Below are 19,744 nucleotides of genomic sequence, written 5' to 3'. Positions count from 1 at the left end.
AGACTACTCAATAGGCTCTGTAAGATTTGCGGAAATGATCACAGGTAAAGTGTTGTTGGTTCCAAGGAATGCATATTTCAAGTGTCCAGGTAACTGTTTCAAATCAATTTCTGGTGGTTCTTCAAGTGATGGACGCGTTAGTTTTGTCCGTCGCTCACTCAGACTTGGCGGCTCTAATTCTTTCAGGTTCTTCTCCAACGCGAGGACTTTACATACATGAGTCTCTTCTTTAGGCAACTCAATACTGTTTAGTTGACAATCTTCACTATCTAGGAACTTTAATGCATTGAGCACATTAAACTTCACCTCTTCATTGTCCACGTGCATAGTTAATTCGCCTTTATGCACGTCAATTAAAACTTTCCCAGTAGCTAAGAAGGGGCATCCAAGGATAATTGGTACCTCCTTATCTGCTTCATAGTCCAAGATAATAAAGTCTGTTGGGAATATGGGATTGTCAACCTTCACCAGAACGTCTTTAATCTTCCCTTCTAGGTACTTAATTATTCTGTCAGCAAGCTGAAGAGTAACAAAAGTAGGTTGTGCTTCGCCAATCCCCAATTTCTTAAAAATTGAAAGTGGCATGAGATTAATGCTGGCTCCTAGATCGCACAACGAATGACCCACATCCAATCCTCCTATCGAACAAGGAACTGTGAAACTCCAAGGGTTCTTCTGCTTCTTTGGTAAACTGTTGCTTACTAACGCGTTACACTCCTGCGTTACTGCTATTATTTCCTTCTCACTGACTCTTCTCTTCTTTTTCAAAATGTCCTTAAAAAATTTGACATATGTTGGCATTTGATTCAAAGCCTCTATCAGTGGAATGTTGATATGCAACTACTTTAGGAGCTCAAGAAAGCGCTTGAATTTTTGTTCATCATTCTTCTTCATCAGACGCCTAGGAAATGGTGCGTTCAAAGTCACTTCAGGCTTTCCCACGTTAGATGTACTGGGTTCTGAATGGCTTGTAGTCTTGGGCGTTCTTTCTTCTTGATCCATTGAACGTGTGATGCGTTCTTTCAAAGGACTGCTATTTCTTTGATTCATTCTTCTTTCTTCAAGAGCTCTTCCAATTCGCAACGTCACCGTGTGACATTGCTTCTTTCCATTATTGTTCCCAGGTGTTTCAGTATTGCTAGGTAGAACTCCAAGTTGCCTGCTTTTCAACTCACTTGCTATCTTCCCTACCTGGATTTCCAGGTTTCTGATAGATGACGCCTAACTTTTCAGCAATGCGTCATTCTGGGCTATGTACTCCTTCAATAGGTTCTCGAGCGGAGATCCTGAGCTCGACGCCTGTCCTTCTCTATTAAAGGGCTATTGATGTTGCTGATGCGTTTGTTGAAATGCAGGCGGCGGTCCGTTCCTTTGCTAATGGTTCGCCCCAGGGTGGTGCTCCTGATGATTTCCTCCTGTCCAAGAAAAATCTGGATGGTTTCTCCATCCAGGATTATATGTATTAGAGAACGGGTTATTTTTTATGAAACATACTGATTGAGGGTTTTGTGGACATTCAGCATAGGAGTGAGGATCTCCACAGCCCACACAGCTAACCATGGGCTGCCCAAACGCCTCTATCTGATTCACCTTCTACTGATTTGATGTGTTTCCCACTGTTATGTTCTGTAAAAGGTTGGTCATCATAGCCACTTGAGCAGAAAGTGTGGCTATTGCGTTGGAATCAATAGAATTAACGTTCTGAGATCTTTTCTTCCTGTCAGCTCTTCCATCATACATATCATCTACCCATTCCATATTGTGTTTAGCAATGCGGTCTAGTATCTCTTTAGCCTCAGTGTAAGATTTGTCCATAAGTCCACCAGCTGCTGCTGCGTCTGCTGCCATCTGCGATGCTCTATTCAGTCCTCCATAAAACGTCTCCATTTGGATAGTTAGAGGCAGTCCATGGTTCAAGCAATTCTTGACCAAGCCCTTAAAACGCTCCCATGCGGCGCTTAAGGTCTCAGCATCTTCTTGTTCAAAGTTCAAAATCTCTCCCTACTCATAAATGTTCACAAGCTTAGGCTTAACTTGTAATACTCCCTCGATCAAAGTGTTCTTACAACAAATACAAACAAAATTTCTGGTTAGTTTTGTTTCTGAATACCCGGCAATGGCGCCAAAAACTTGTTCCTTGCTATGGTGATTCGCTCTATGAGTGTATTGTATAAACTAAATTGAAGAATAAGTTCTAAGTGTAAGTGATGTGTTTATGCTTTAATGCGTTTAAGTAAATGTAACGCGTTGGGGCGTTAGATATTTGCAGCAAAATGCACACAACTCCTTCTAATGACGTTCAAGTTTTCCTAAACCAGACCCAAGTATAAATCTAATTTAGGTTCTTAGTAAGCCCAGGGTCGAACTCATTGAATCAGTTAACCAAACACAGACCTTGCGTTGTATCTACTATAGGGGTTTTCCTAAATAAATGTGAGAAATGTGTTATTTACACTAAATTGTTGTGCCTGTGCAAGAGATGCAAAAGAGTTGAGTAGTTAGTGATGGATCATGTGAGAATAGAGTTTAATGTAAGTGGACGCGTCTGTCTAAGATGAATGTACACAAACTAGGATGTGATATGGATGAGATAGAGTGATTTGTTTATCTTTTGTTCATGCATTAGACTTCATTCAACATTTCTCAATGCGAATAACATACAAAACCTATCTCTAAGATGCATGCGTCTAACACAGAATGCAATAGACACCAGTAAGTCCATCTCTAGCTGTACTAGGCGTCTTACTTGATACAGCTTAGTTATTCTTTCGAACAATCTAAATTAAAAATGCTTTTTACCAATTTGTCAAGTTGGCTTGAGCGTTGGAATGAAGTTTTGCATAAAGTATTAATCCGCTCAACATAAACAAGAAATAAATAATGGCAAGGATGATGGATCAAATATATGAATTTTATAAAGAAACTGAGAGTCTTTACAAAAGTAATATTTAGTCAAATGAAGTGAAAGCGATAAATGAGATGAAGAAACCTGAGTCAAGCAAAAGAATATAATCTCTTTTATTTCTTTGGCTCAATCTCATTGTGTACAATCACTTGTATAGGAATTGGATGAAGTGTCTTTCTCAAGAGTGGCTTCCTCCACTCCCTGACCAGCGGTGGTGGTGGTTCTCAACCCTTCTGATTGTCTAGCACCACAACACAGCTTCTAAGAACTAAAACTATGACTACAATATACAGAGAGTAAGGATCTTGATAATTTTTGAACTTCTTGACTTTGGAGGGACTTCATCTATTTATAGGCGTTGGTCACGTCCACTTGGTGAATAGGCAGCATTAAATTCCATGCCCTAGTCAGCATTAAAGTCCATACCCTGATTAGCCGCCTAACTCTCAGAAGCTTTTCAGACGCCGCCTGCTGCAGGTGCCCATACTTGCAAGTGGTGATGTGACACAATCAACCTGGAGCAATGAATCTTCTCTGCGTTGAACTCCCTCTGATGCATGGCCCATGCGTTAGAGCTTTTCCTGCGGCACTTGTCTAATGCGTTAGTGTTAATCCTTGCATTGAAATCCTACAATACAATGCATTAGTGCTGCGATATTTAGTAATAAAACTTCTTTTGCATGAGTTTGCTAATGTTTGAATAAATCTATGTGTTTCTTCTAAAAATGAGGAGAATCTATCATTAAAAACCTTAGTTGTTCCAACTTAAGAGCAAAAATAACTTGTATTTCTACAAGTTATCAATAACCCTCCCACTACGTCGAGGCAGTCTCAACTCTTAAGCTGGTTGACTAGACGTCCTGACCTCAACAACTCTTGTTGATCTGTCGGCCTGCTCAACAACTCTTGTTGAACCCTCAGTAGTCTCAGTCTCACTAGAGATCTCACGTAAAATAAACTTACTTCGTGGCTTATGATCACTCACGTGATCTTCTTCCAAGAAGATAGCATTAGTGGAAACAAACACTTTGTTCTCACTTAGATCATAGAAGTATCATCCTCTCGTTTCCTTGGGATAGGCCACAAAGAGGCAAACCTTCGAACGTGGTTCCAACTTCTTTGGGTTGGTCACTTGCACATGCCAGGACAGCCCCAAATCCTGAAGTGGCGTAAACTACCTTTACGGCTTCTCCATAACTCAAAAGGTGATTCAGAAACACTTTTCGAGGGAACGTTGTTCAGGATATAACATGCAGCCTGCACTGCATAACCCCAAAACGAGTCTGGAAGATGAACATAACTCATCATAGACCGAACCATATCCAACAAGGTCCTGTTTCTCCTTTCTGATACACCATTCTACTGAGGTGTACCTGGGGTCGAGAGTTGGGATGCAATTCCATGTTCTATCATATAGTTCTGGAATTGGAGATCCATATACTCTCCACCATGATCAGATCGTAGTGTTTTTATCTTCTTACATAACAAGTTTTCAACTTCAGCCTTATACTCTTTGAATTTGTTAAGGGCTTCAGACTTATGTTGCATTAGGAAGAGATACCCAAACCTTGAATAATCATCTATGAAAGAGATAAAATATTCATACCCACCTTGAGCTTTAACATTCAGCAGACCACAGAGGTCTGAATGTACAAGATCCAAGGTTTCCTTGGCTCTGTAAACTTTTCCAGTAAAAGGTCGTTTGGTTATCTTGCCTTCAAGGCATGATTTACATACCGGCAAGGAGTTTTCTTCTAAACTTTTTAGAAGTCCACTTTTCACCAACTTCTCAATCCTATTGAGGTTGATGTGACCTAACTTCAGATGCCAAAGATGGGCATTTTCCTTTGGAGAAACCTTTGGTCTTTTAGCTGTTGTTGTCCTACTGAACATTTCAGTGTTAAATAAGGCTTTTATGAATAACAGCCTTAGTACATATAAGTTATTTTCCATCAAACCCAAACATTCCATTCTTGAAAATAAACACTTTATTCTCAGAAAAGAAGACAGTATAGCCTTGTTCAATGAGACACGAAACCAAGATTAAGTTCCTCTTAATATGAGGAACTACAAAAACATTACCCAGTAGCAGATAACGTTTCTTGTCAACAACTAACTTCAGCCTGCCTACAGCAACAACTGAAACAACCTCACCATTATCGACTCGAAGAGTCATCTCTCCATGTGGCAACGTTTGCCAGGAACTAAATCCTTGGTAAGAGGAATTGACATGATTGGTAGCACCTGAATCAAGGATCCAGGCAGAATCATCATTCTCTACCAGACATGTTTCTAAGACCAATAAATCATATTTACTGTCTTGTCTTCTCTTTTGGAGAGTAGTGGGATGGAGGTTGTTTGCCACGAAATTTGTTTCACACGATTCTTTCCACTATAATAAATCGGTCATTTTTAAAAGCTTTAAACGGAAATACTAATGAGTTGCTGAAAAGAAAAACACATTGATCTACGTTAGGTTTTAAGCAAATACCCGTTGTAAAAAAAATATCATCAAATAAGGTTTTAGCAAAACTAACATGAACCCCGTGTGACATCTACTTTCGCAATGATGCTTCAAAGGTTTAGGATAAAATCCGTCGAAGGGAGGTTAGTTATCCCTCCTCTGAATTGAGAAGATCTCAACCAGTCATTAATACCAGACAACTCTTGTTCCTATAACGACTAATCACCATTGATTTGGCCAAGAGATCATTAACTTACTTAACAATCTCCCGTAAGTGTGACCCGCCATTTTAAGCCATAGAGGTTTGTCCCAAAAGGCTAATCCGAAGGGGAAAATCCGACTGGGGCAAAACCTAATGTGACCCTATCCATTTCTAGAGTTCACCTTGATATTGACCAACTGCACAAAACCCATCCGAAGGGGGCCACATCGAAGGCAACTCGAGGGCGTACAGAATGATCTCATGGTGTGAACCAATGACAGAGACCATAGGACGTGTTGGCACACATCCTTCACCCACTTACTATAAATACTCTCTCAGTCCACCTTGATATTGACTCATGCAAACACCATCCGAAGGGGAATGCATCCTGGGGCATCTCGAGACCAAGCATGAATCTCATAGTGTGAACATACAGGGAGAAACGTGAGTGGAATCATAGACATATCTGATACGCCTCCTCCTCCCACAGAGTATTTTATAACCTAGGGTTTAGCTTACTTAGAAAAAACACGGCTAAGGATTTTAACTAAGTGACTTTTAGGTTTTCCCAAGAGTAACATTTAATTTGGATAGTTGAACAACTTTTGATCATCATCCATTAAACTCTTTAACGGAGTTTTTAACCAAAACGTCGCATGCTTGTTGAAAATCTATCCAATTCACCTTTCCAGGTAGGTTCCTAGGTAGGGGTGTTATGTTTCCGTCAACTTACGAACCCGCCTTAGACAAAAGGTCCCTTATAGATAGGTTTACAACAAATTTAATCTTTTATTCCAACCAATTTAATCCTATTAAACCGATTTTAAAAGATTAATCTAGGTTACTAAACTCTTTAGAACCATTTGAACTTAGGTCTATCTCAATCCAATTTTAAAACCCTTTTAAAAAACTTGAGTTCACCCAAAGTCCGCATACAACTCTGAATTATTGATTTTAGGTCTAATTTCCTTTATAACACTTATAAACGGAAACAACCACCACAATGCGAAGCTAACACATGCAAGGCATTCATAACGATTATAAACGGCTTAAGTGTTATGCTCAATGTATTGTCCATTCATTGCTACTTCTTTTATATAACACTTATACAAAAAAAAACACAATGAAACAAGCAAGACATGCTTCTATTTACCCTTAGACTATAATACTTATAATAAAAGGATGATGCATGATAATGCTCAATGCATGCAAAATATAACTCTTATATTTCATGATGCATGCGCATGCTTTCAAGTAATTATGCTAGATTATAACATTTAAAATACATGATGCATGAATAATTGCACAACCTAAGGTGGGTTTTTAACTATATGACAAACACTTTGACATATAAGAACCATAATCACATGTATAAGTTATAAAAGTTGATGAACTGGGTAAAATTGCCTTAAAACACAAAAGAAAAGCTAACTATTACAAAGACAAGGAGTCTTCGGTTCAAACAGGTGAACGGATCTTGAACCGCTCGGCAAAGCATCGCTTCTCCAACCATACATCGTGTACTAAGCACCCCGCGATCGTCTAGACGATAAAACAAACTTTTTGCTCTATCGTTTACCAACGCTTCTAGAGTTAAACTATCGTTTAACTTTTACTATATGATCGTCTAGAAAAATCCAAACGATCGTTTAGCTATTACTACATGATCGTGTATCTTTATTAAGCGATGAAGCCTGAAGTATACGGTCGCTTAGCGCGCTCCACACGACGTCCGCCTTCCACAATCGTCTAAGCGACTACGATGCCGTGAAGCACCATCGCCTAAATGATCGCTTAGCTAGCGTCTCCATATCGTATACGTACGATCGCATAGGTAGTAACTAAGCGATGAAGCTTGCTAACTACACGATCGTCTAGCACGCACCTTCTACTAAACGACGAACATCGCATGCTCCTACTACGATCGCCTACCTCCAGTGCCTACGCAATATGGTAAATGATTTACCCATCGCTTAGCAAAGCTAAACAATCAATTAGAAAATACTACACGATCATCTAAAAAAAATCTAAATGATCGCTTAGTAAAATCTCTACAATCATTTACCTGGGGCTACACGATTCAATCAACGCTTGTTCTTCTTCTTCGTTGAAAACTGCATCGCCATGTGCAGAAGCTTCATCTCGAACAACTCGACAAACTCGAACTTTTCGAAATATAGACTCGATTGCAAAGTTAATTTCGCCCAAAAACACAGGGGCCCTTACAATTAACACTTTGTAAACACAAAGGCCCATATACTAGTAGGGAAATTAGGGTTCAAGGTTTACAATGGTTCTCTTGTTTAAGAGTTCCTTCAGGCATCGGGAAGCAATTCAAGAAATTGGGATGCTAACCACGGGATCTCAATCTTGAGCCTTTCAAATCATTTGGTAGAATGCCCAAGAGCTCGTCACAAACAGTTTTCCAATCATATTGTAATGAACTTGTCAAAGGTTCTCGGTCCACTCGAAACCCAAACTGAATAAGAACATTCTGCAATGTAATTGTACATTCCCCACAAGGCAGGTGAAATGTGTGGGTTTCTAGTCTCCAATGCTCTACTAAAGCAGTAATGAGGTGTCAATCAAATTGGATAAATCCAATCTGTGCAACCCCAAGAAAACCACCCTATTCAACTTAAGGAGTAATCCATGGATCAAATGGGATAGGATGTTGTGTAGATGTCTCCCTTCTCCGACAACCTAAAACCATGGTAGAAGAACTATCCCATATCGATTATGAACCATGGGTATTTTGTTGATATAGTTGCATAGGATTAGAAGGACTGGACTCCATTACCTACGAAGTTCAAATTACATTATATAACAAATAAAGTTCCATTACATAAAAATAAAATTCCATTAAACAAAGTCATCAAGATCATGTTCCCCACTTCTATCGTTTCCAAATAATTCATCAGGTTCAACATCAATATCACTGTCTCCATCATTTTCAGGTTCAAGAATGACTAAATCTTTAGGATGCATCGACATATTTACTTAAATTTTGACAACTGTTATAGTTGACAAAATATGTTAATATGAAAAAAAGTTTTAAATCCAAATAAATAAATATTCCAAACTTTTAAATCCTCTTTTTGTCACAACTTTTAGTTTTCAACTTTTATAAATTTTCTTTAAAAAAAAAAGTTTGTTCCTTCTTTTTAATAAAATCCAAATAAATTAATATTTTAGAAAATCTAAACATTTTCTTAAATCACCCCAAATAAATAAATAAAAAAAAGGTAGATCTATGAATCAGTCTAAATAAAAAAAAAAAATAGATCTATGAATTAGCCTAAATGAATATCTATGAATCATACACTTAAATAAGCCCAAATAAAATATGAATCATACACTTAAATCAACCCAAATGAAAACAAAATCGTAGATCTATGGAATAAATTTCAAATACTGGAACAAAAGGGTAGCCCAAATGTACAAATTTTGGAAATAAGTAAATAAATAAAACTTTTACCTAAGGCAGGTGGTAGATCGGCTCACGGTGGCGGAGTAGGATGGCAAAAACAGCAAGAAGATCGGAGATGGCGGGGGAGGAGGCAGAGGAGGTGAGATGCGACTGTGCAAGAGGAAGGAAGATGAAAAGTTTTGGATGGAGGAAAGGGGGGTCATAAGGTTTATTGGGACTACTAATTGTGGACACTATCTACAATTACGTGATCAACGACTGTCTATATGGACAATCTGCATGCCAAGTCATTGCCACTTCACAGGCTCTGAAGGAAGTCATGTATTGGATACATGATTAAGGGGTAATCGGGTACCGGGTACACAATTTCAAAACCTATTTTTGCCAATACTTTCAATCCAACTCTATTTTTGTTAATAATTATTAAATAACATTATTTTCAAAAAAATTCTTGAAAATATTAACTTTAAGAAATGATAAAAAAGAAGGAAAACAAATATAATAAGAAAGAAAAAAATAATACAAAGAAGAAAGAAGAAAGTTGGTCGAAGAAAGGACGAAGCCTGCAACCACGCATCAAGCACCAAAGTAATTTGCAGTAATTGGTTCTTGACTAACCATCGACTGGCACATGATCTTGTGACTTTGAGAATATACTTGAATGATTGGAATGAAATATTTTTTACTAATGATAAATTGTCACATCATTTCTCAAACTAATAACAAAACTACAAATTGTTGAGTTTGGACTAAATAAGAGTTGATATGTGTCTCAAATTAAAATTAAAGACTTAAGCTGGAAAATCTGAAGATGCCACGTGTTTCATTGTGACAACTGGGTCAAATAGATTTTTTGGTTCAAGTTGGTATTAATATTTGGATTCAAGTCCAATTGAACTAAGAAATAGGCTTAATTTGGCCCAAAGGCCAACCAATCCCATAATCCAATTAGCTGGGCCGAACGGCCAGGCTTATAAGCCAACCAAGACCAAGCCCACAAATGTCACACCCCGTCCTAGAGTACTCTCTTAGCCTGAGAAAGGGCGTGACTGCAGCAGTTATCAACCCTTTTTTTGACACTTACTGCCTAAAAACTCTTGCGGAAATAACTCTGATACTAATGAACGAATTCAACAACCAACCGATTAAGTCAAGGAGGCAATCAACAACTGATTAAGTATGCCCATTTTATTACAACAATGTAACGTTTATACAACTCCAAGACTTAACAACAAAGTTTAAAATAACTATAAAACCCTCTAAAAGTGTAACTGTGGTTTGTGGCAAACCTTGACCTTAGCAGCACCCTGGAACTCCTCACCTTTCGCTACCTGGGAAGAAAAACATGAAATAATAGAATGAGCTTCACAAAGCTCAGTGAGTGGTAAGCAACTTCTAGAGTCTATTTCAACTCATTAATAACAAGCATATCATAAATACGAGGTTACATTCAAACCTCAGCTTTGAACATGTCTGGTCTCAACTTCTATCTACACGCACGGTAGATAGCTAAACTGATAACTAACTATAATGAGTATGTTGTCTACCTACACACACGGTAGATAGGTAACTGTTACTAAACACAACGCTTACTCTTTATGTTTCCTTTGTCTCCTATGTGCACATAACTCCCCACTCATGGGCTCAGAAGCTAGGCCCGTCGGCCTCTGACCATCCCATTTGAGGATCCTCCCACAGGCTCAGGAACTAGACTTCTCGTAAGGTTTTGCTTACGGGCTTAGGAACTAGGTCTATTGACCCTCTGACCATCCTGATCACATAATCTCATTCTCATGCAAGATACTCATTCATAACATAGGCATATACAATTTACTCTAAAAGATATGCTTTAAGACTTAAAGGAAAGTACCACTCACCTTGGTCGTTTAGGAACCTTTCTCTCTAGAAGTTCCTTGATCTTCCCGGGCTCCTCTTTTGAACCCTAAGTTCCAGATTCAACTTAAAGCTCAGACTACTCATAGTTTAAGCCTTTATCTCGAGTTATTTTCTTCTACAAAAATTCTCTAAAATGTCTCAGGAAGCTTACCTCAAACTCTTAGCTCATAACTTCTTGTAGTTTGGCCGAAAATATCAAAATATCAAGACTGGCCCAGCTTACCCGATAGCTCAACCCCTCTGTCTTTTCCTCATTCTCCAGCCCAATTCCTTGGAGCTTCTTCTCCGGAAGCCCTACCCTGAAAACTAGGCTCTTTTAGCTTTCAGGTGGCTTTGGAATCACTCCAAATGCATGAGTATTTTGGGAGAACTTCTCGTCCCAAATTGATGCTACTTCCTGTCCTCTCTATCCGATAGCATCTCCCCTCTTGGAACCTCTTAACCAACGCATGGTCTTACCATCAACGCATAGCCTCCTCCCAATAACTCTTCTTTATGTCCTTTAAAGAGAATTTGAATTCCCATCTGAAGTCCTTGGCCCTATTTGTAGGCGTCCAAACTCTTTATAAGGTCGACACCTCCTACTTGGCTGCATGTCCAAGTGTCCAAGTAGCTCATCACCATCGCATAGCACATCACCAATGCATAGCGCATCACCAACGCATAGTACATCATCAGCGCATAGTGTAGCACTGCCGCATCCATCGCGTCCATCGCATCCAACTCATCCATCGCATCCACCACATCCACCGCATGCCCTCCAATGCATCCATCGCATCCAACGCATCCAACGTCCAGCGCCCTTGGATGCGCAACTTGAGGCTGCCACATGCGTTGTTCTAACCTCTTCAAGACCTTGGCTGCTGCATGCACTACTAACCTCCCAAATAACCTCTCAAAGTCTAATGGCCAACGCATGTCACATACTAACACATTGTCAAATACTTAGTTAAATTTCACCAATTAAAGCTTAACTCAAAACTACTCAAGGAAATTATATTCAACACTTAGAAATTTTCTTCACTTCAACATAGAATTTAACTTTCAGTTAGTTAATTTCCTTAACCACTTGCTTAAGTAGGAAAAATGAAAATCTGGGTTTCACAACAAACCCACATCAGAACTCTATAAATAGAGGAGCTTTCCTTGTTTTGAAAGGTTTATATGGTTTATAAATTTTACACTTTGGAAAACCCTAAAGAGAACTCCTCCAACAATTAGAAAACTCCTTAAACCATCAATCCTAGCCATAAGAGAGCAACAAAAAACCAGAAAAACTGAAAAACCAAACCAATCCAAATCGATCCAATGGTTTGGTTTGGTTTTTAGTATAAAAATGGACATATTGGTTTCTACTTGGAGAAAACAAAAAATTATTGGTTCAGATTGGTTTTTTATTTGGAAAATCAATCAAAACTAAACTGAACCGAGGGTGTATATACACCCTTAAAAATAAACTCGAAGTCTCTAACATTAATTATTTTTTGATATTTTAAAACCATTAGTTTAGTTTGGTCTTTGGTTGGCTGTAAAATCAAAAAAATCGAAATCAACCATCATTCCTACCTAGCCAGTATTCAATTCCTAAAGATTTATTTACACTTGAAGACTAAAGTTTTTTTAAAAAAAAAATACAAACATTCCTCCAATACTCCAGTTTCAAAAACATCGACGTATTTTGTTTCTCTAAATCAAGTGTATGCATTCAATAGAGCGAATCAGAGGATGGATCAAGTATTACAAATCGAACCACATCTACATAAATCAACATAAACTCAAGTTCAATTCCACGAAACAAGTTTCTTTGAAAAGCTCGACGAACAAAAATTTCTTTCTTTAAAAAAAAGTTTTATAACTATGTATATTAGATTGAAAATTAACTTGATTTTATTTTTATAAAAATATATAAAACTAAAAAATTCATCAAAAAATTATTTTTATTTTTTTAAAATGGAAATAACTATCAAACATGTTTTATTTTTTAAGAAATAGAAAATAAAAAAAATTACCAAACGTGTTTTTGGTTTTTTGTATTTTAAAAACCAGAAAACCAAATATAGTAATCAAATATGTATGACTTTTGTTGTTTAAGAACTAAAACCAAAAACAAATTTTAAAAATACTAAAATATATATTAAAAAAATCAAATAGTTATCAAACTGTATCTAAAATTTTACTGAGAAATTATTATTTAAAAAAAACACTCAAATTTTAATGGGTATGAATCGGTAATCTTTAGTGGTAAAAATTAACCGCAATTAAAAAATAGACCTCTTTTTATTCTTTCTCTCTTCCCCTTTCTTCCCCTCTCTTGCCTTCTCTTCGATCTTTTTTCAACTCTCTTTTTCTCTTTTGTTCACTACAATAAATAATAGATACGATAGCTAAAGAAAAATATTATAGTAAAATTTTTATAGCTTTTTTTTTTAAGGTTTTGATAGTTCATGTTATTAAAAGTCTAAATTTTTTTATAGTATTTTAGTAAAGCTATAATGGATGTTATAATAGAATATGAAAGTATAGCTATATACATTGTTATAAAAATATTCTATAGGGTATTTTATAAAAACAATAATATGTTTATATAGTTAAAATAATCTGTTATTCTTTAACTTATAATAACATTTTTTAAGGCTGTAACATAATATTTATAGCTATAAATTTATTGTATAACAATATTGTTAGTCTTTTCTAATTACTATAATTATTCTAACAAACTTTTGATAGCATTTTTTCGCTATATAAAGTTTTAATAGCTTTTACTCATAGATACAAAAGTATAACATTGTTCTCAACAATATTTTTCCTTACATAATTTACTTTTGACGCTATTAATAAATTCATTTTATTGTTTTAAATATCATTCAAATAACTTGATTTTGTTACATTTTACTTAAAATACTCATTTTTAGTTAAATCTACACACAATCAATACTTCAAAACACATTGAATACCATGACTTCCATTGATAATTGAAATCTCATGATCTATTAACATTACAAAATAAAATATTAAATAATTTTCTATAATAAAAAAGTTATCCAAACGATATAAGATAAAGTTTTCACTGAATGTGATTACCAAGAACATAAATTAGTTCTCAAGATACAAAATTAACTAAGTGTTTAAGATTATAATATTATGTAGTTGAGTTGTCATCCTTAATTCTTTTGTCTGGTTATGATATCATTTCCTTCACCTACAAAAATTTATAAACTATATATAAGGATATGATTATGTGGATACTAATAATAGTGAATTAGGTAACTAAAAAAACTTACCTCTTTCTTTATAAGGCAGGAAAACATATTGATTTCATTTCTATCATTTTTTCCATCTTCAAATACTTTATTAAAAATTGTATACTTGTTATCTTGGTGAGACGAGAAATAATTTTGAATGAATAACACCAAATCACACATTATTTGTTGAAGTTATGCATATCAATAGATCACAACAAAGTCACGGAGATAGAGTTAAGATTCTAACGAGAAAAAAAATCATTGGGTGTTATTCTCAAATAGAAGGAACGGTTGTGAAATCTACTTCACATATGCATAAAAGGAAAAAAAAAAACATTACTTAAATAAACAAAAACATGACCAAAAAAAATGCATAGATCATAGTCCAAGAGGGGAATTAGTAGAATATTGAAAATTAGAAAGGGAAGATTACCCAAAAGAAAATGTAACAAAAAGAGATGTTGAGAACAACAAAGGGTTTAAGAGCTTCGCACCTTTGTAGCACAAAAAATTGCAGCAAAGTTAAAAGAAATTATAAATCTTCAATCAATGCAAGAAATAAGATACCTATCAACAATAACACTTTCGGAATTAAACCAATAAATCACATATTTGATGTTTTCTTTAAGAAAATTCAAAACTTTAAGTTATTTAAGTTAAAACATTCAAAATAAAAATATATATATACTATCAACTAGAACTTCATGTAATCCATTGCAATTGATTGTTGGCGTTTTAAAATAAATAACTGCAAAAGCTTGAATAATGCAATAAATTTGTCCCTAAGCTTTTGAATAATGCAATAATGAACCACTAATTACATGGATGGATCTAAATATCTGAGCTAGATGACCTTCTTCACTTGATAACTCCTTTAGTTTTCTTGTCTTTACTTTTCAAGCTATTTACTTTTATCTTGCAAAACAAATCACAAAGCCCCATTTGGTTATATGTTAAAAAAGTTGAGTATTGATCCGAAGAAAATATATAGATCTTTGTGGATCGACTAGATCTTACTACTAATATTACATAGTAGTAGAAGTTCTTAATCGTTTTTATAAATTTATTTGGATTTTTGCATGTAGACCCTTTCATTTAAAAAAATTATTATTATTATTATTATTATTATTATTTTGTGTCCAATCACACTTAAAATGAATTGGTGTAAAGAGGGTGTTGGCTACTCACATGGTAGGACACGAGACGACATTTCTTCTAAAATAATGTAGCGATAAAATAAATAAACAAAATACCATTAATGTGTTACATGAAATTATTTCCTCCAAAGCACATTCTTAGAGTCCCCTTCTTGTGAAGTTTGTATGAGTTTAGACATTAAAGATAACAAGGGACCTGGCCGAAAATTAATAACAGGCTCTCTTAAGGTATTAAGTTTGTAACAATGTTGTGAGGAGTGCCAAGAGAGTACGCTTGATTTGGACTTCCAAGAACAAGGTGCTTGAGACCTAAAATAAGTTTACTATTCCGAGGAGGAGTTTCAGGAGGAAATGCTTGATTTGGCCCCCCAGGAACAAGTCTCTTGGGACCCAAAGTAAGCCTACCAATATTATTTTTTGCTGTTGTGTACGTAATAATATTGTGAGGAGGAGTTCCAGGCGGGTATGCTTGATTTGGCCCTTCAGGAACAAGGTGCTTGAGACCCAATATAAGTTTACTATTGCGAGGAGGAGTTTCAGGAGGAAATGCTTGATTTGGCCCTCCAGGAACAAGTCTTTTGGGACCTAAAGTAAGCCCACCAATACCATTTTCTGTTATTGAGTTTGTAACAATATTGTGAGGACGAGTTCTAGGAGCGTATGCTTGATTTGGCCCTTCGGGAACAAGGTTGTTGAGACCCAAAATAAGTTTACTACTACGAGGAGGAGTTTCAGGAGGAACTGCTTGATTTGGCCCTCCAGGAACAAGTCTGTTGGGACCCAAAGTAAGCCCACCAATACCATTTTTTGCTATTGAGTGAGAACGAGTTCCAGGAGGGTATGCTTCATTTGGCCCTTCGGGAATAAGGTTCTTGAGACCCAAAATAAGTTTACTACTACGAGGAGGAGTTTCAGGAGGAACTGCTTGATTTGGCCCCCCAGGAACAAGTCTTTTGGGACCCAAAGTAAGCCTACCAATACCATTTTTTGCTATTGAGTTTGTAACAATATTGTGAGGACGAGTTCCAAGAGGGTATGCTTGATTTGGCCCTTCGGGAACAAGGTTCTTGAGACCCAAAATAAGTTTACTACTATGAGGAGGAGTTTCAGGAGGAACTGCTTGATTTGGCCCCCCAGGAACAAGTCTCTTGGGACCCAAAGTAAGCCCACCAATATCATTTTTTGCTATTGAGTTCGTAACAATATTTTGAGGACGAGTTCCAGGAGGGTACGCTTGATTTGGCCCTTCAGGAACAAGGTTCTTGAGACCCAAAATAAGTTTACTATTGCGAGGAGGAGTTTCCGGAGGAAATGCTTGATTTGGCCCCTCAGGAACAAGTCTCTTGGGACCTAAAGTAAGCCCACCAATACCATTTTTTGCTATTGAGTTCATAACAATATTGTGAGGAGGAGTTTCAGGAGGAAATGCTTGATTTGGCCCCCCAGGAACAAGTCTCTTGAAACCTAAAGTAAGCCCATCAATACCATTTTTCGTTATTGAGTTTGCAATAATATTATGAGGAGTTTCAGGAGGGTATTCTTGATTTGATCCTTCCAGAACACGGTGCTTAAGACCCAAAGTAAGTTTGCTAATGTCATTTGTAACTCTTGAATTCATAATGAAGTTGTGAGGAGGAAATGCTTGATTTGGCCCTTCGGGTACAAGGTGCTTGAGACCCAAAGTAAGTTTGCTATTGCGCGGAATTTCGGAAGTGAAACCTTGATTTGGCCCTCCCCGAACAAGTCTTTTGAGACTCAAAATAAGTTGATCACTACTTTCATCTCTCTTTGCCTCAACACTTTTTAAATCTGATAGAACAGCAAGAAGCAAAAAGAAGAAGAAAACATGCAACATGTTGGCCCTTGAAATTAGACCCATTTTGTATTCACAATATCCATCTTCAAACTTCCAACTCTATAATATAGGTTGATTTAGAACAATAAGAACAGCTGATATAGTAACATAATAATAGCTTTTATATAGATGTATATACACAATGATACAAATAGATATTGTAAAAATTAAAGTTGGAAATTTCCTATTTAATCACGCCAAAACAAGGAACACGTTCTCGAGATAGATATAATTTTTTTGGTTTACAAATACCTTGATAGTCTATATATTTTTCTAATTTAAAAAAGGATGATTACTCATCTTTTTATTTCATTTTATTTGTGTTATTTTTCTTAATTAACCAATTACCTTCTATACAATATAATATTTAACATTAGTTGAAAACAATTTTGTAATAATTTAGACTTCCAACTTTAATGAGTAACAATTTAATCTCAACTGAGGAAAAATTATTAAGATTTAATGAGATTTTTTGAACATGGTAGATTGACATTGATTGAATATCAAATTTTTGCTTGTAAAATATAAAGACAAAGTCATTAGGTAACAACAGATGTCATTTAATTTTAATGAGATTTTTCACGATAGTGATAGCTTTTGGAAATGTTCCATCTTTAGGACTTTATTTGTCTAGTTTTATGCTTAATTCAAACACTTTGGTGCTGTTCATTGTTGTTTTTGTAGAAACTAAGCTATTGAAGAGAAATTGAAGACTTTTTCCATTAGAGCAAGTGTCTCGACACTTTCAAAGAAGGTCTCCCGACATTTCGACACTGTCCAATCTCACCACACTCGACATTATAGGTCGATAGTACGAGCATTATACCAATTGAGATGCTCCTCGCCTGATTCTATATATATTTTGAGACATTTCTGAACCAAAGTAAAGAGAGCGCACTACTACAAATACTATAGTGACATTTTTTTAATGTCAACTAGTGATAGTCTTGATACTTTTAAAAAATTCAAGTGATCCATTGTCGAAAATAAAAAGACAACTTTGGCATTTGTGACATGTTAAGAGTATTAATTCTTGATATTGATTATGTATTATATGTTCTAACTCTGGACTTTTTTTTATAGGTCAAATTTACTGTTATCTTGACATTAAATAGATTGACAAGATATTTAGTTCTTGAAAGCAATTTTGTAACAGTTTTCTTCACTTTTTGCAAAAACAAAGAGCCCAGGTTAGTAAATCAAAACTACAAATTAGTTTTTGAATTGGTCTAGTCAATTTCTAGTTTCTAGGAAATAGTTGAAGTTATTTTTAGTTGTAGTCAAGTCTAAGTTCCTATTCTTGTGAAGTTAGTGGGATTAGTTGTTAACATTGTGGAATCTATTTTTAGATTCAAGATATGTATTTATATGGAGTTTTCTAGAATGAAATTCACACACTTCCCATTTTTCTCATTTTCCTCTCATTAGTTAGAACGAAAGTGGTATCAGAGCCCTCAATTCTTAAGAGATCTGTGAGTGAGAATAAGTGAAATATATCCGAGAGAAACTGAGTGATATACCTATGAGAGTTGTTAGATATGGAATTAGGATCAAACAGTCTTTCTTCATTGGCTCCACCTGTGTTTGATGGTGAAAACTACCAGGTATGGGCTATCAGAATGCAAGCCTACATGGAGGGTTGTGATTATTGGGAAGCAATTGAGCAAGATTATGAGATTGCTCCACTTCCTGATAACCCAACAATACATCAGATCAAGACTCACAATGAGAGGTTCACTAGGAAGGCAAAAACTCGAGCTTGCCTATATGCAGTTGTGTCTCCCACCATGTTCAACAAAATTATGACCTTGAAGTCGGGGAAGGAGATCTGGGAGTTCCTAAAGTGAGTATGAAGATGATGAGAGGATTAAAGGCATGAAAGTGTTGAACTTTTTGCGAGAATTCGAGAGAATGCAAATGAAGAATTCTAGGTCCATACTCAGATAAGTGATTGGGATTGCTAACAAAGCAAGAGCATTAGGAACCAATTTATCTAACAATAGATTGGTTCGAAGATTCTAGTTTCAGTACTTGAGAGAGATGAAGCAACCATTACTTCCTTAGAAAATACTAAAGACCTCTCAAAACTCAAGGTGATAAAAGTGGTTAGTTCTTTACAAGCACAAGAGCAAAGGAGGTTGATGAGACAAGAAGGAAGCATTAAGGGGGCATTCAAAGCTAGAGTACAGCAGGGAGAAGGTGGAAGAGAGAAGAAGGAAAATGGCAGCAATAGCTCAGAGTCTGCTGCAAAGGATGGTGGTAGTACATGCAAACACTGTGGGAAGCAGAATCATCCACATTTTAGATGCTAGAGAAGGCCATATGTGAAGTGTAGAGGATGTCATTTATTGGGGTATATTGAACGATTCTGTAAGAAAGCAAAAACTTAACAGCAAGGAAGAGCACATGTTGTAACACAGCAAGAAGAAGATCAACTCTTTGTGGCTATTTGTTTCTCATCAATCACTCAATGTGATGGTTGGTTGGTTGATAGTGGGTGTACTAATCACAAGAAAAGTGACAAAGATTTGTTCAAGGACCTTGACAAGTCATTCAAATCAAAGGTGAAGATAGGAAACAGTGAGTATCTAGA

At 36.1% G+C, this 19,744-nt stretch overlaps 1 protein-coding gene and 1 non-coding gene across 2 annotated transcripts; one reads left to right on the top strand and one right to left on the bottom strand.

Moving 5' to 3' along the window:
* Positions 1 to 3: 3 nt before the first annotated feature.
* Positions 4 to 801, bottom strand: LOC120084743 (uncharacterized). The gene has a single exon (XM_039040565.2). It carries the CDS (start codon positions 799 to 801, stop codon positions 4 to 6), a length of 798 nt encoding a protein of 265 aa, XP_038896493.2.
* Positions 802 to 1,903: 1,102 nt separating this feature from the next.
* LOC120087420 (small nucleolar RNA R71) lies at positions 1,904 to 2,009 on the top strand. Its single transcript, XR_005484560.1, has one exon. It is a non-coding gene; the product is annotated as a small nucleolar RNA R71 (small nucleolar RNA).
* Positions 2,010 to 19,744: the final 17,735 nt, after the last annotated feature.

This window comes from Benincasa hispida, chromosome 9 (genome assembly GCF_027475165.1).
Source record: "Benincasa hispida cultivar pf3 chromosome 9, pf3_genome.v1.1, whole genome shotgun sequence".
Lineage (NCBI taxonomy): Eukaryota > Viridiplantae > Streptophyta > Magnoliopsida > Cucurbitales > Cucurbitaceae > Benincasa > Benincasa hispida.
The sequence above is the reverse complement of the archived record's forward strand: the minus strand, read 5'-3'. Positions and strand labels throughout refer to the sequence as shown.

What these genes read in the sequence shown, in the direction of transcription:
- LOC120084743 (XM_039040565.2), bottom strand. Translation starts at nt 801, where the DNA reads ATGCCAACATATGTCAAATTTTTTAAGGACATTTTGAAAAAGAAGAGA.